This window comes from Nannobrachium achirus (assembly GCF_963921795.1).
Source record: "Nannobrachium achirus genome assembly, chromosome: 18".
NCBI classification, from domain to species: domain Eukaryota; kingdom Metazoa; phylum Chordata; class Actinopteri; order Myctophiformes; family Myctophidae; genus Nannobrachium; species Nannobrachium achirus.
Window position 1 is genome coordinate 18,420,641 of NC_137825.1, and position 15,610 is coordinate 18,436,250.

Below are 15,610 nucleotides of genomic sequence, written 5' to 3' on the forward strand. Positions count from 1 at the left end.
GCACCCCAGTGTGCCCCACCGTCACCCACTTTGAAAACCCCTGCAGTAGTCAACAAACAACAGGGTAAGCGGTCAGGTCACTGGAGTAGAAATGCTTTGCTGTGTTTTATTATGGGCTTTCTAAAAGCTCAATAAAACACAGCAGATCATTTCTAACCAGTGTGTAGACTTTTATTTTATGCTAAAACATAACCCTGGTAAGTAGGAGGAGGCTGTATTTATTAATAAATACAGTACATGACAGCTATGTGCGTGTGTGTGTGTGTGCGCGCGCGTGTGTGTGTGTGTGTTGCAGCATCATGACTCAGAGGAGAGCAGTGTGTTGTGGTCTGACCTCCCTGGAGGTCATCCTCGCCGTCCTCTTCATCGCCATGACAGCCGTCACCGCGGGCCTCATCGCCGTCATCCTGACCGGACAGGGGTCACAGACAGGTCGGCACGCGCACACACATACACACACACACACACACACACACACAGACACACACACACGTGGGTAGGACTAGGACCCCCTCATAATAAACAAGATGCTATAGGCCAGTTATTTTGGGGGGTCCCCAGATGATTAACTTAATGTGAAATGTTGTTTTCTCACTCAACAACAAACAAACCAACATAAAGTTTAAGTGTATCCACAAGTTTCCAACATCCCATCGTGCTTTGCACGGAAGGTGTGCGCCATTTCCGTCACAGCCGAGTGTGATCTACAAGCTCACAGCGGTAGCATCTGCGACGCGACGTGAGCTTGTATGTCTGCTGTTAACCGGACGTGTCCCACACGTAATTCTACTGTAAATTCTGACGGAAACGGGTGGATAGAGGGTTTAAGCACATTTCTATGCGTTGCAAGGCGTTGTGAGCATGTAGATTGTATTTTCACAATAGAACCGTGTTATACAAAATGTTATGCCTCAACTCTCATTGCTCGTCAGGTTGGGGGGTCCCCAGTTAAAATATGATTATTTTGGGGGTCGCGGCGCGGCCTGAAAAGGCTGAGTACCACTGCTATAGGCCTACTGTACAAGTCAAGGTTTTATTTTCCTCATAAATCCTTCCGGTTCATCATGTGTGTTTGTTTATCTGCAGAGCCAAAGCCAACCACTACAACAACAACCACAGCGACCACAACAACCGCAACAACCAGGCCAACCACGGCGACCACAACAGCCCTGCCGACCACGGCCCCCAGCCCCACCCCCCCACACAACGCTACCTACCTGATAGGAGCAGGACGGGCCGACTGCACCGGACCCCCTGCCGACATACCCCTGGTACACACACACATGACTGACTGACTGACTAGGGGGACCACTGTAGCCTTATTTAACTGGAACTATAGTTGTACTGACTCTGACCTAAGGACCTTTCCAGGGAGGGACGCTCATGTTGCGTCTTGCTGCATCACCCTTTCTTGTTTTTCTTTTTATTCTTGCACTGACCATTGGTATCTTTTTGTTTGGCTCTTCACTATTAGGTTGTGTTAGTAGTATTGAGTATTCTGCTTGTGTTTGACATGGGGGTGAGATACTGGCATTGACTGTTATGGACACTCTTGTTTGGCACTGTATTGATAGTTGTGCTTAAGGATTGCTATTTTCCTGTATGTATGTATATGTATATATTCTTCGTTCCCTTTCTTTTATGTACCTTGCTCTTTACTGTACTCTGTTCTTTTTTTATTCTTTTAATACTTCTCTGTAACTATGTAATATCCTATACTGGTACTGCTGTGCTGCCTCCGGGTGACTGATTTTCCCCCTTGGGATAATAAAGGTATCTACGGTATCTACACACACTGTATTGAACCCCTAGGCTGATATACTCCTGGTTTAACCACATGTGAACTCTCTTAAACATATCTATACTATAATTTTGCGAATGTCTGAGTGAGTGAGTGAGTGAGTGAGTGAGTGTCTGTCTGTCACAGCGTTTCTCCTCAGTGGCTGGAGCAATTGATCTGAAATCGCATCACCATAAGCATATGAACACACCTGACATAACTGTGAAGCCCGTTTGTCACTTTCACAAATCGTATGCTGTATATTAGCATTTTTATGGTGTATCTATTATCTATTCTGCATCTAGCATGAGGCACATCTATTCTGCATCTAGCTTGAGGCAAAATGTTTAACCAGCTCTGTGTGTGTGTGTGTGTGTGTGTGTGTGTGTGTGTGTGTGTGTGTGTGTGTGTGTGTGTGTGTGTGTGTGTGTGTGTGTGTGTGTGTGTGTGTGTGTGTGTGTGTGTGTGTGTGTGTGTGTGTGTGTGTGTGTGTGTGCAGGCAGCCGGGTGTGTGTGCAGACGGGTGGGCGGGGGGGGGGGGACAGTATCTCTGTAGCCATTAAACGAAACGGGTTTCTTACATTGATGCTCCTACATCATGCAAGCACCAGTTAAAGTTACTTTCCATCCCTCATAGAGTGTGTGCACAGTGCACATCCCATAACCCACACACTGCACATCATTTTGGAGCTCATATCTTTGAACGGGTAAGGGCTAGTAGTATACATTCAGTGAAAATAGCAGATCTAGAAGCTACACTGCTACAGTATAAGCCTGTACAGTAGATTGACAGCGAAGAGATTTGGTGTAGAGAGGAGACGATCGTTTTGCGTCGCGTTTCGAGCTTGTAGATCTACTTCTTTTGGATACTTGGTTGTGACGCCGGAGTATGATCAAATAGGGCATTTATTTTAAAGGAGTAGTTCACCCCCAAAATGACTTTTTTCTATTGATTACTCAACCCATGGAGACTTAAGTTAAATAATATTTCTTTGCATTTGTATTTGTAGAAATGCGACAAATACAACATTTTTTTATTGAACCCAAGTCTCCATGGCATTATTAATCAATAGAAAAAAAGTCATTTTGGGGGTGAACTACTCCTTTAAGGTAAAATATGGAGATCAACAGTGACAATATAATGGGCTTGAGTGTTTGATCTGTGACATTTCCTTTAGGTAATTGTAGTTTATAATTTTGTGTGTGTGTCTGTGCGTGTGCAGATGGGTTATGCCAACTCGGATCAGAATGCAGCCGGCATCCACACTCGTCTGTACAGCAGGGCCTTCATCATCGACGACGGCCAGAAGAGGGTGCTGTTTGTCACCATCGATATAGGCATGGTGTCCCAGAGGCTACGACTGGAGGTACTGCTGTACACACGCACACAAGGTTGCCGTTGCTGTTGTATTGAAAGACCACAAGGTCTATCCTACAAATGTGTTTTAAGTCAGTAGTTCTCACACTATCAAGATTTTTCAAAAATGTTCAAAATGGCAAGCTTGTTTACTAAAATGGCTAAAATGTAAAATGACAGATGCATTCCCGGTTTTAATGGGTTAACTGTATGAACATTTCTTACTTTTATTTCATTCTCTTAAAGCCAACTGTCTTTTTACCCTCTTATTTTGGCCTATTAGTACATGCTCCCGCATTGTCTCAAGCCAAACAAAGAACACTAACACTACACTTGTACACACAGCAACACACATCAACGCCACAACAACACAGGGCATCTAACTGAAAATGTCCATTTAAAGATGTATGGCCCTCTGTCTCTCCATCACTGTGTGTGTGTGTGTGTGTGTGTGTGTGTGTGTGTGTGTGTGTGTGTGTGTGTGTGTGTGTGTGTGTGTCGTAGGTGTTAAAAGCGCTACAGGAGAAGTACGGGGCGCTGTATCGCCAGGACAACGTGGTGATGAGTGGCACCCACACCCATGCAGGCCTGGCGGGATACTTCCAGTACACACTGTTCATGATCACCAGCAAGGGATACATCAAAGCCTCCACACAGGCCCTGGTGGCCGGGGTGGTCAAGGTAAGTGTGTGTTTGGGTGGGGGCAATTGTGTTCGCATAGACGTCCGATAAAGCCATGGTGGATTCGAACCCTCAACCTCCGTGGTGGTGGGCAGGGACTTTACCACTGCGCCAATCGAGCGCCCCTTTAACTGTATCTTAATGGCTGTGTTGCCTTTATCTCACAGAATCAATAAAGGCCCAATGTTATGTCCCCACAATTTGAGAAATGGAACCAATTCACTAAGCTACAGTATTTACAACCATATTTTGAACGTACCAAACATTTAGAAACATTCCTAAGGTTTGTGTCTGTGTCTGTCAGTCAATTTTGCAGGAGAGACGTTTTTCTCTAACCCTCAAAAAAATAAAAATCTTGTGCCTTCATGTTTCCTGACCTCAATTCACCAACAACAAAAAACTGAACATTCAACGTTCAGTGTTTTTTCTGTAGTTTTTAGAATAATTAGGCTCAGAAAAGTGAGTTCATTTGCCTCTGGACGTACGCATCATCATCCAGGGGAGGTTGTGGTTGTAGGGGAGGGTGTATCACCTTTGATTTTACTTTACATTGTGTTTGTATGGTTCCAATGCACATTTACCATTTACCAGTTCAGTTGTTGCGTTCACCCTCACCTACAACCACATCCTCCTCTGAATGATGATGCGTACGTCCAGAAGCAAATGAATTCACTTTTCATATTATTCAAAAAACTATAGATTTTGGGGTGTAATTGAGTTTTTTTGGAGTGGTGAAAGCACTCCCAATAGACAGGTATGTCTGTGGGTGGCTGGCTATGTGGCTGGCCGGCTGGCTGGCTATGTCTGTAGCCTGGCAATACCTCTAGTGGCCACACACAACACACATGTTAAAGGAGGGGTGCTGTTTAGCAGGCCAGGCACACTCAACACGCACGCACGCACACACATGGTATAGCTGCTCAGATTCACCACTCCACTTCGAACCGAGGTTTGATTTTTATTTATCAAAAGACCTTAAGTCTGAGCCGTGACATAGCCCATCGTAACATTAAACCATAGTAATAATATGGAACCATATTTGTGTCTCTCCAGAGCATAGACATAGCCCATGGTAACGTCAAACCAGGGAGGATCTTCATGAATAAAGGCCAGTTGGAAGACAGCAGCCTCAACAGAAGTCCTCACTCCTACGCGAACAACCCTCAAGATGAGAGAGATAGGTATACACTATGTTCTATTCCAGGGGTCTTCAACGTTTTCAGGCCAAGGACCCCTTAGTTTAGAGAGAGATGAAGCAGGGACCCCCACAACCTTTTCATAGATTCCATAGTTTCATCATTTGACAGCACAAACTTCAGTGTATATTGGATTCATGTCAATTTGTGTTTTCAGATATTTAACCACTTGATAAACTTGACCTTTAACTCTGTACTTAGTCTGCTCTTTTTCCCCTCTGCACCAAACCTCTTTGCGGAAAAAAACTGATCTACAAGCTGCGAGGCGTTGTGAGCTTGTAGATCTGCTATTTTTGACTATAGTTCTCCCAATATGGACGCTAGGGTTCAAGTGGTTAATATAAAAAAAAGGAGAAAAAAAAGTTTCTATCACACAAAGAAACTAGGGGTCCCGGACCCCCTCTTGAAGACCCATGTTCTATTCTATTCTATTCCACTGGTTAGTCTTTCTCTTAATCAAGATTGCTTGCTATTACGAATATTTTAAAGTGTGATTTAATTCTAATTGTGCTAAGAAGACAATGTAATTATATGCAGTGTGTGTGTGTGTGTGTGTGTGTGTGTGTGTGTGTGTGTGTGTGTGTGTGTGTGTGTGTGTGTGTGTGTGTGTGTGTGTGTGTGTGTGTGTGTGTGTGTGTGTGTGTGTGTGTGTGTGTGTGTGTGTGTGTGTGTGTGTGTGTGTTTGATACATCAGATATGAGACTGCTGGATTCAGTGATATTTAATCAGTGTTCTAGAACCACATTGTGACAAACCAAGCAGTGGCACTTCACTTTTTTCTTTTTTTCTGGAAGAGGAGTTTGAAAATCTAGACCAAAGAGTTGTTGACACCACATTAAAGAAATGCCAATAAGGTGACGGTGTAGTTCATAACATAGTGTCAAATGTTATTTCTTATTTATTAGAATCTTTAATGTTTCAAGGTTTCAAGGTTGTACTTTATTGTTACATATTTTGTACAGATACATAAGAGTAAAACTTATTGAGACTTATTTATTAAGCTGTTTATTATTATTTCTAAACAATACAATGATAACATTCTTACAGTAACTGTTAAAACAATTGAAAGCGTGCTGTTTAAAATATGAGAATATTATACAAGAATAGGATCCTTACATTTTTGTTATATGACAATATCAAAATTAAGTTAATTACAGAGGCATATGTCATTTTCTTTACAAAGGGAGATCAATTGGCAAAAATGATGTAAAATTAACAAAATAAATAAAACCCTCGATTGATAAGTGATTTGTGCTAACAAATGTGTTCTGTATGTGTGCTGCAGGTATGAGTTCAACACAGACAAACAGGTGGTGGTGCTGAAATTCACTGATGTGGACGGTGTTGGGATTGGCATGCTGAGGTACAACTAAACAGTGTCACTCTAGTTCCACATCTATCCACATGTTTAACCACGCAAGGCTTAGAGAAACGGACTTGAGTTACAACTGTGCTTGGATTGCCTTTTTCCCATCTATACCAAATGTCTTTGCCAAAAATAACCCATCTACAAGCTCACAATGGGCTAATGTTCTGCCCAGAATATGGAGGCTGGGTTTAAAGTGGTTAAAGGGATATTTCACTTTCAAACATGTTTGGGGTCATTTTAACGTCTACTCAGGCTTTTGTGAGCACCCCAGACAGTTTTAAGTTGCTTGATTCAGTGTTTAGACATTAAGGACTGTATTTTGATTGTCTTAAGTACCAGCTCTGTCTCCAAATACCGAACTTTTCGTCAGAGAGTTTAGACTTTTCGACTTGCCGTTTTCCCGAAGTCTAATTCGGGGTAATAGTTTTAATGCGAGTGTCATTTTGTAGTTGAACAGGACCTTTCTGACGAAAAGTCCGGTGGTCGGAGACAGTATGGACACTGGACAGGCCTTTAAGTTAAGGCATAAGAGCTGGTACTTAAGACAATCAAAATAGGGCCCTAAATGTCTAATATCAAATTTGACCTTTTTCATTTATTTCTTTGGGAAAATGAAATATAAATAAATAATTAAAATAAAATAAAATAAAATAAATAAAGTAATTGAAAAGCCACGGCCCCCTCACATATTAGAAGGACAATATCAGTCACCAGAACCAAGGACGGGTGTTTTTGAAAAAAGTCCCAAAGTGGGTCTGTGAAGCACTGATTTGACATGAACATGTGTTTTGCTCTTGCTGCTGCCAGCTGGTTCGCTGTCCACGCTGTCAGTATGAACTACACCAATAGGATGGTGAGCAGTGACAACATGGGCTACGCCTCCTATCTGCTGGAAGAGGACCAAAACACTGGCTCTCTGCCCGGAGAGGTGAACACTTCTCTCATGCTGTAGGATCTTAATCTGATCTCAGTTTAGTTTTTAACTCATACTGCACAGTAGTATCTCACTTAAAGGAGTAGTTCTGTCACACTCTGGTCTAAGTGCGGGTTGAGTTTGCTGAAAGGCACTTGATTTGTCACCCAAAAATGGCAAAATGGCTAACATTCAAAAAAAGATAGTAAGACAGGCAGAGTCCTTTGTTGAAAAAGATCCAAGTGTTTATTCACCGTCCACAGAAATGGTGTTCACCCAATGCAGCACAAACACAAACTCAATTCTATATACACTGGACTGGCCAGATCGGTGACAGGTCTGCTCTGCTTAACAGCCCTACATTGACTGCCTGAGCACAGGTGGCAGGTCCCCTTAAGTAGGCTAAACCCCACCCCCAGACTGTACCATCTTAAATTGCATCCACAATTCACCTATGAACCAGTATAGCAATGCTCAATGTCAATTCCATGACAATTCATACAATTCATACAATACATAAACATCATAAACGTCACATCACTCGAATAATACTGCCATAATATATTTACACAAACTCAGGTAATGACTCCGCATTTACCTTTTGATTGAGCACAGGTGTGTGCTCAAACACTGAGCTTAACAGGCTCCCTTCATTGGAGTCTACAATCAATCAACAAATACATCAATACCATACACACATTCTCAGTAATATAACTATAAAGTGCAACTCAAACGTATAGCCCAGTATTGTGAAATAATGTCAGTTAAAAATTATGGAGGAAAACAGAAATATACTTAAATGCTGAAAATAGCCGATCTACAAGCTCACAGGGGAACTCCACCACTTTTCAACCTATCTTCATATAATAGGTCCTCACTAATGTTCATGATAAAATATCACAATTTTTTTCTACTCAGTTTGGGTCTCATAGGAGAGCTGTGGGTGGGTCAAATCCTTCTACCGGTGACATCATCAATGGGAAATGCAAGCTAATAGAAACTGCAGGCTTTCTATTCCTGAAAAAGTTGCAATGTTAAAGTGGAAGCCATTGTTCTCGTGATAATAAAAATCTAAATATTTTTTTTCACAAATATTATTTAATTTTTTTTTGTCAAACGATGATGTCACCGGTAGAAGGATTTGACAGCTCTCCTATGAGACCCAGACTGAATAGAAAAAAATTGTGCTATTTTATTATGAACATTAGTGAGGACCTATTATATGAAGACAGGTTGAAAAGTGGTGAACTACTCCTTTTTAAGACTGTTAAAAGTATATCAGTGGCAGGGTGAACTGCCACAAGTTCACCCCAAAAATGACTTCTTTCTATTGATTACTCATGCCATAGAGACTTGAGTTCAATAATATATTTTTGTATTTGTCGCGTTCCTAAGACAAAAATGTGATTATAGTAAATTTACCCCAATTGATTCCGGATGGGGACCCGAATGCATAGCCCTGGATGGGACCCAAATGCATGGCACTGGATGGGGAAACCGTCAGGGTAAGTTTACTGTAATATATATTTTTGTCCTAGGAATGCTACAAAAACCAAAGAATATGATTGAACTCAAGTCTCTATGGCGTAGTAATCAATAGTGAACTACTCCTTTAACCTGATGTCAGTTTACTTTTTATCTCATACTGTAGTATCTCACTCAATCTGATCACAGTTACGGTACATCTTTATCTCATACGGAACAGGATCTCACGTAATCTCAGTTTGGCTTGATCTCACCATCTTATCATCAGTTCATCTGATCTCAGTTCATCTGTCTTCAGCAGAGTGTGTGTGTGTGTGTGTGTGTGTGTGTGTGTGTGTGTGTGTGTGTGTGTGGGTGTGGGTGTGGGTGTGGGTGTGTGGGGGTGTGGGTGTGTGTGTGGGTGTGTGTGTGTGTGTGTGTGCGTGCACCAGGGTCCTTTCGTAGCAGGTTTCTCCTCCAGTAACCTTGGGGATGTGAGTCCCAACACCAGAGGTCCAGTCTGTATGAACTCAGGACTGCCCTGTGACTACCTCAACAGCTCCTGTCCTGTGGGCGGGGTCAGTGCTGCGCACACACACACACACACACACACACACACACACACACACACACACACACACACACACACCTGTTCACACACTCACGCATGCACACACACACACACACACACACACACACACACACCTGTACGTACACACACACACATACGCACGCACACACACCTATACGCACGCACGCACACACACACGTACACAGTACACACACACAAACCCTGCGTTAACCCAGACCTGAGGTCGATTTTCTGTGCCAACGAGGACCCCCAAAATGATATCTATTTGGCTGCGGACCCCCCGTCTGAATTTGTCAGGGACCCCCCAGAAGAGAAGATTTATGTTATTCAAAACTATTACACTTTTAAGATCTTTTTCCAAAAAAATTCAAAAATAGCAGATGTTAGCTTGTATATCTGCTAAAACATTTAAACCGCTTTTCTAAATCATAAGAGTTCTGAAAAACATACGTTTTTAAAATATAGATAAAATCTAAAATGACACGCAGATGCTTTTCCAGTTTTAATGGGTTAAGACTGACTGCAACTTTAATTCTGCTGTGTCTTTCTTCCTGTCTTTCTCTCTGTCTGTCTGTCCCTCTGTGTGTCTGCAGACTAAGATGTGTAAGGCATTTGGACCTGGTGAGGACATGTTTGACAGTACCAGGATCATTGGACACAACATCTACAGGAAGGCTAAGGTACCTGTTAAAAATGATTATATTCAAGCTATTCTTTAATATAACAGAACTTTGTGCAATGTATGTGCAATGATCTCTTCAAATCAAGTTTATCGCTATCATCATTATTATTGATACAGTATAGCAGGGTTCCCCAATAAACCCTTTTGTAAATCCCGCCCCATTCTGCCCTGTTACTATGATGGGACATTAACCCTGGGCAGATTGTTTTTATAGTGGAAGTGGATGGGATTTTTTTTCCCCTTCATAGCCTCATTACAGCTATATAAAGTACCAAAGGAAAAACACCTAGGTGATATTAATAAAAAGGGAAGACAAAGGTACAGTAGTTACATTGCAAAACAGGGGGTTTACCCGAAAATATATGTTTTAATTTGTTTAATCCCAGTGGGACAGAATCCTCTTTGCAGATTCTTTTATAGTGGTAGTGGATGGGATTTTTTTTCCCTTCATAGCCTCATTACAGCTATATAAAGTACCACAAAAAACACATCTACGTGATCTATCTATAAATGCGAGAAGTCTCTGCGTGCGTGTGTGTGTGTTTGTAATCCACGTATCTCGAGAACCGTTCGTCCCACCGGCTTCAGATTCGGCACGCGCGTTCCCCGCCGCCGCGCGGAGTGCAGTGCCGGGCCTCGACCCGACCCGACTCGCGGTTTTCCGAAACCGGCGCGAAACGTTCGGAATCTCCTTATGCGGAGCTGATTGTTGACATCAGGCTGTTCCGGAGGAAATCGGCGCAAGCGCTGAGTCATTGTGACATCACTTCATAAAAGGCTCTGACATCACGTACGCCACATGAGTCAACACAAAATCTCTGTGAATGTGTATGTATGTATGTAATCCGCGTATCTCGAGAACCCTTCTTCCCACCGACACGCGCGTTCTCCAGATATGGGCATAAAGTCTGACATCAGAGTTTTCCGCAACCGGTACTGTGTGTGCAGAGATCTTCATATATGGGCATAAGTGGACAAAGACAAACAGATGGTCAAAACGGGTCCTATGACAACAGGTATATTGGGGTTTGCATTAAAGGGTGGGGCATTCATGGGGTTTGCATTAAAGGGTGGGGCATTCATTCCCTATTTCAAATTCGGCACGTGCGTTCCCCACCGCAGCAGGTAGTGCAGTGCTCGGCCTCAACCCGACCCGACCCACGATTGTTTGAAAAAGCGACAGAAATCTCATATATGGGCATAAAATGGACGCAGATAAACAGATATCTCCATATATGGCATATATGGGCATACAATGGATGCAGAATCACAAAGATCTCCATATACGGGCATAAAAGGGACACAGACAGACAGATACAGAGATCTCCATATATGGGCATAAAATGGATGCAGATAGACAGATATCTCCATATATGGGCATATATGGGCATAAAATGGACCCAGAACTATAACTGCAGTGATCTCCATATATGGACATAAAATGGACACCGACAGACAGATACAGATATCTCCATATATGGGCAAAAATGGACACAGGCAGACAAATGGTCAAAACGGGGCCTATGAAAACAGGTATAATGGGGTTTGCATTAAAGGGCGGGGCATTCATTCCCTATTTACATCTCGAGAACCGTTCGTCCCACCGGCTTCAAATTCGGCACGCGCGTTCCCCGCCGCCGCGCGGAGTGCAGTGCCGGGCCTCGACCCGACCCGACTCGCGGTTTTCCGAAACCGGCGCGAAACGTTCGGAATCTCCTTATGCGGAGCTGATTGTTGACATCAGGCTGTTCCGGAGGAAGCGCTGACTCATTGTGACATCACTTCATAAAAGGCTCTGACATCACGTACGCCACATGAGTCAACAAAAAATCTCTGTAAATGTGTATGTATGTATGTAATCCGAGTATCTCTAAACCATTCTTCCCACGTTCTCCATATATGGGCATAAAATGAATGCCCGTATGCGGAACTGATGTCTGACATCAGAGTTTTCCGCAACCGGTACTGTGTGTGCAGAGATCTCCATATATGGGCATAAGGGGACAATGGCAAACAGATGGTCAAAACGGGTCCTATGACAACAGGTATATTGGGGTTTGCATTAAAGGGTGGGGACAAAGGCTAACAGATGGTCAAAACGGGTCCTATGACAACAGGTATATTGGGGTTTGCATTAAAGGGTGGGGCAGGCATAAAATGGACGCAAATAGACAGATATCTCCATATATGGGCATATGGGCATAAAATGGACCCAGAACTATATCTGCAGTGATCTCCATATATGGACATAAAATGGACGCCGACAGACAGACAGATACAGATATCTCCATATATGGGCATAAATGGACACAGGCAAACAGATGGTCAAAACGGGTCCTATGACAACAGGTATAATGGGGTTTGCATTAAAGGGCGGGGCATTCATTCTCTATTTACATCGTTCCCGAGTTGGCCAGGTCGCCGACTAGACGCTGGGCCGCCCGAAGGGCGGCCCAGCTTCTAGTATTAATAAAAAGGGAAGAAAAAGGTACAGTAATTACATAGCAAAACAGTAGTTTTCCCCCGAAAAATAAATGTTTTAATTAGTTTAATCCTCTGGATCAGAGATAGAAAGAGAAGCGCATTGCATCTTGGGTACTAGGAAGAGGACAGAGAGAATGTTTCTCCTCACATAATAGGCTGGCTTTTCGTAATTCTGCCCATTTAAATTATATGTACCCAATCGTGACTCTTAGACCATTGATAAGGTACATGTGAACTAGTTTGTTGAAGCTTATTTGTTATGATGAGCGAGATCGCTTGACGCTTGCCGTCGCTATCACCGTACCGGCCGATCTCCGTGTCGCGCACTGCGGACAGTTGTTGAAAGCCACATTCAATATTCTCCACTGCACAAACTCCACCCCCGATAGCAAAAAGTGAATGTTTTTTTCTGGTTGGCCAGTCAGGGAGTCTCAGGGACCAATCAGAAGGCTGACAAACGGTCTATTAGTTTTCCCCAAGGGCCGAATCATGTCTAGGGTACCAAGCCGAGGGCCACAACATTGCAGGGGGCGACGGTGGCGTTCCCGCTACTCCAGCGACAGTTCAGATAATCGTCTTTGTCGGGTGAAAATCTTGTATGTCCAAAACCGTTTGCTTTGAATTTATAATTTTTAAAATTATTTAAACTAGTGAAAACAGCCGATCTACAAGCACTAGATCTGCTGTTTTCACTACTTTTGTGCCTTGTATGATTTGCGAAAGAACGTACAAATTTGGAGATACGAGATTTCCAGCCGACAACGACGATATACTAGTGTTGTTGCTGCTCTTATACCACCATTATTACTGGGGTTTGTGGGGGCCAGACAGTAGCCCCCCGTGGGCCGCAAATGGCCCGTGGGCCGCCTATTGGGGAACCCTGCAGTATAGTATATTCTGTTCTGATTAACACCTCTCTCTTTCTCTGTCTGTCTGTCTGTCTGTCTGTCTGTCTGTCTGTCTGTCTGTCTGTCTGTCTGTCTGTAGGAGTTGTATTCGTCAGCAAACAAAGAGCTTTCTGGTTCCCTTCGTTCTGCTCATCAGTGGGTCAACATGACAGATGTTACTGTTCATGTTAATGATACACATACGGTTAGTGCACTGCAGTGCACACACACACACACACACACACACACACACACGCAGGAGTAGTGAGTTTGTAGATGGGGTATTTTCAGGAGATTTGGTGTAAACTAGAGGGGGAAAAGGAAGTTTCTATTTCTTCTGTAAAGCATCCTGTATTGCGTTTGTGTTGGAGAGGCCCCTTCTTCCCAGGTTCCCTTCATGTGCAGTACTGTAGGTGTCCCCCAGGGGTCGATACTTGGTCCCATTCTATTCTATTTATAATGTGCATGCTGTACATGCTTCCTTGGGGGTCACAATATTTGTGAACACAACATCCCCTCCACTATTACCTACTTTTATCACATCTCTTTAAATTATTGTGATTTCTCGCATCCAGCTATAGTCCTAAATGCAGCAGCTCTGCCCCTGTGGCCACATTACAGCCATCCTGGCCTCTCTTTGCTGCTAAGTTTTAGATTTGACGGTAAGACTTTACTGATAACGTTTAAAGGCTTATACATGGCCTCATACTGATATGTCAGTTCCCTGCGAGCCAGAACACAGCCTGCAGTCCCAAGTAATTGCACAATATTGTCTTTATTGTCCCTTTATTCCATGTCACAATCTGTTTAACAGACACAGACAACAAATATAGCACAATAAGACATAACACCAAGACAATACATGAAGTCCCCAGAATATACAAACCAACATAGCGAGCAAGGCAGTCTGTTTAATGCAGCAATGGCTGAATGGACAAAACGCCTACTGAAACAAAGGTTTTCCATTTCAAATTTCTCTATCTTCGTCCAGATGGCTTGATTGATAAGTGACAGTTGAGGGGATGATCAGTGTCATTTACTATTGTAAGTGCTAAGATGGCTTCATCCTTCATATCAGAAAATGTGGATCCGGGAAGGCCAATAATCTTTAGAAGCAATGCGGGTAAATAAATACAGATTTTGTTCGTTTTGTTCCAAAACCAAAGGTGATTGGACTTTAACTGTCAGGGCTCATCAGCTGTGTAACTCCTTGCCCCAGAATCTCTTAGCCTAATTAAATCACTATCACCTTTTTAATCTCTTCTTCAGTACTTTTATCATCCTTATATTATGTCTTTATTATTTCATCGGTTACTGTTTAAATTTGATGCATGATCATGGTAGCTATTTTTATCTCTTTTATTTCCAGACATTATGTCTCAATTTTAATTGTATTTTATTGTCAGTTTATTTTCCTTTATCCCTTATCTTGGCAGCTCTCAATCCTTTTATTGTACCGTAGTTGTACATTAGCTGCAGGGTTTTGGTGCTTATGTCTTTATTGTACGTTGTTGTCCTGTTCTGTAAAGCAAGGGTTCCCAAACCTTACAGGCTGCAACACCACAAAATAATCGTATTTGAACTGGCGACACCCCCACTCTGACAAGCACTTGGAATTGTAGGCATTTGTAGACTTGTTTCCACAGACACATACTGGGAAAATAGCCGAACTATTGTCACCCACTGCACAATGTTTGCTTCTTTCTTGTGTAATATTTGACAATTTGGCCAATTTGGTATTAATTAAAAAGGTCTTGAAAGTGAAAATGTGCAGATACCCTGTATACTGTATACTGTATACTTGTACTGTAGGGTTGGTTTGTTTCCTGTTGAGTGAGAAAACAATGTTGCACATTAAGCTAAACATCTGGGGACCCCTCAAAATAATTTGGGACCATCCTGGGCGTCCCGACCCCCAGTTTGGGAACCGCTGCTGCAAAGTCCAAATCTCAAGGCAAACCTGTAATCATGTCCATGCTAAATAACCTCTATAAAACACACTTATCACTAGTCTCTAAACATGAACTTTTATATACTAATACAAAATAAAAATGTAACCACTATAAGCATGCGTCCAAAATAGAAGGATGGAGCAGGTTGTGGTTAAAGTGGTTAAAATATAATGTTTTTATTTCAAGGTGTATATAATACACCTACAGTATGTATAGGGAACCACTGCACTGTGTACGTTTTGAAGTTATTATT

General features: G+C 42.6%; 1 protein-coding gene across 1 annotated transcript in view; it reads left to right on the top strand.

Moving 5' to 3' along the window:
• Positions 1–299: 299 nt before the first annotated feature.
• Positions 300–15,610, top strand: part of asah2 (N-acylsphingosine amidohydrolase 2) — a gene marked incomplete at both ends in the record, with an annotated part of 27,483 nt that continues 12,172 nt past the window's right edge. The window contains 10 exons of the mRNA XM_080747247.1: positions 300–432; positions 1,087–1,271; positions 3,004–3,147; positions 3,642–3,818; positions 4,872–4,999; positions 6,300–6,377; positions 7,191–7,311; positions 9,213–9,338; positions 9,946–10,032; positions 13,506–13,610. Of these exons, the coding sequence (XP_080603373.1) occupies positions 300–432; positions 1,087–1,271; positions 3,004–3,147; positions 3,642–3,818; positions 4,872–4,999; positions 6,300–6,377; positions 7,191–7,311; positions 9,213–9,338; positions 9,946–10,032; positions 13,506–13,610 (1,284 nt within the window). The remainder of the gene's footprint in view (positions 433–1,086; positions 1,272–3,003; positions 3,148–3,641; positions 3,819–4,871; positions 5,000–6,299; positions 6,378–7,190; positions 7,312–9,212; positions 9,339–9,945; positions 10,033–13,505; positions 13,611–15,610) is intronic.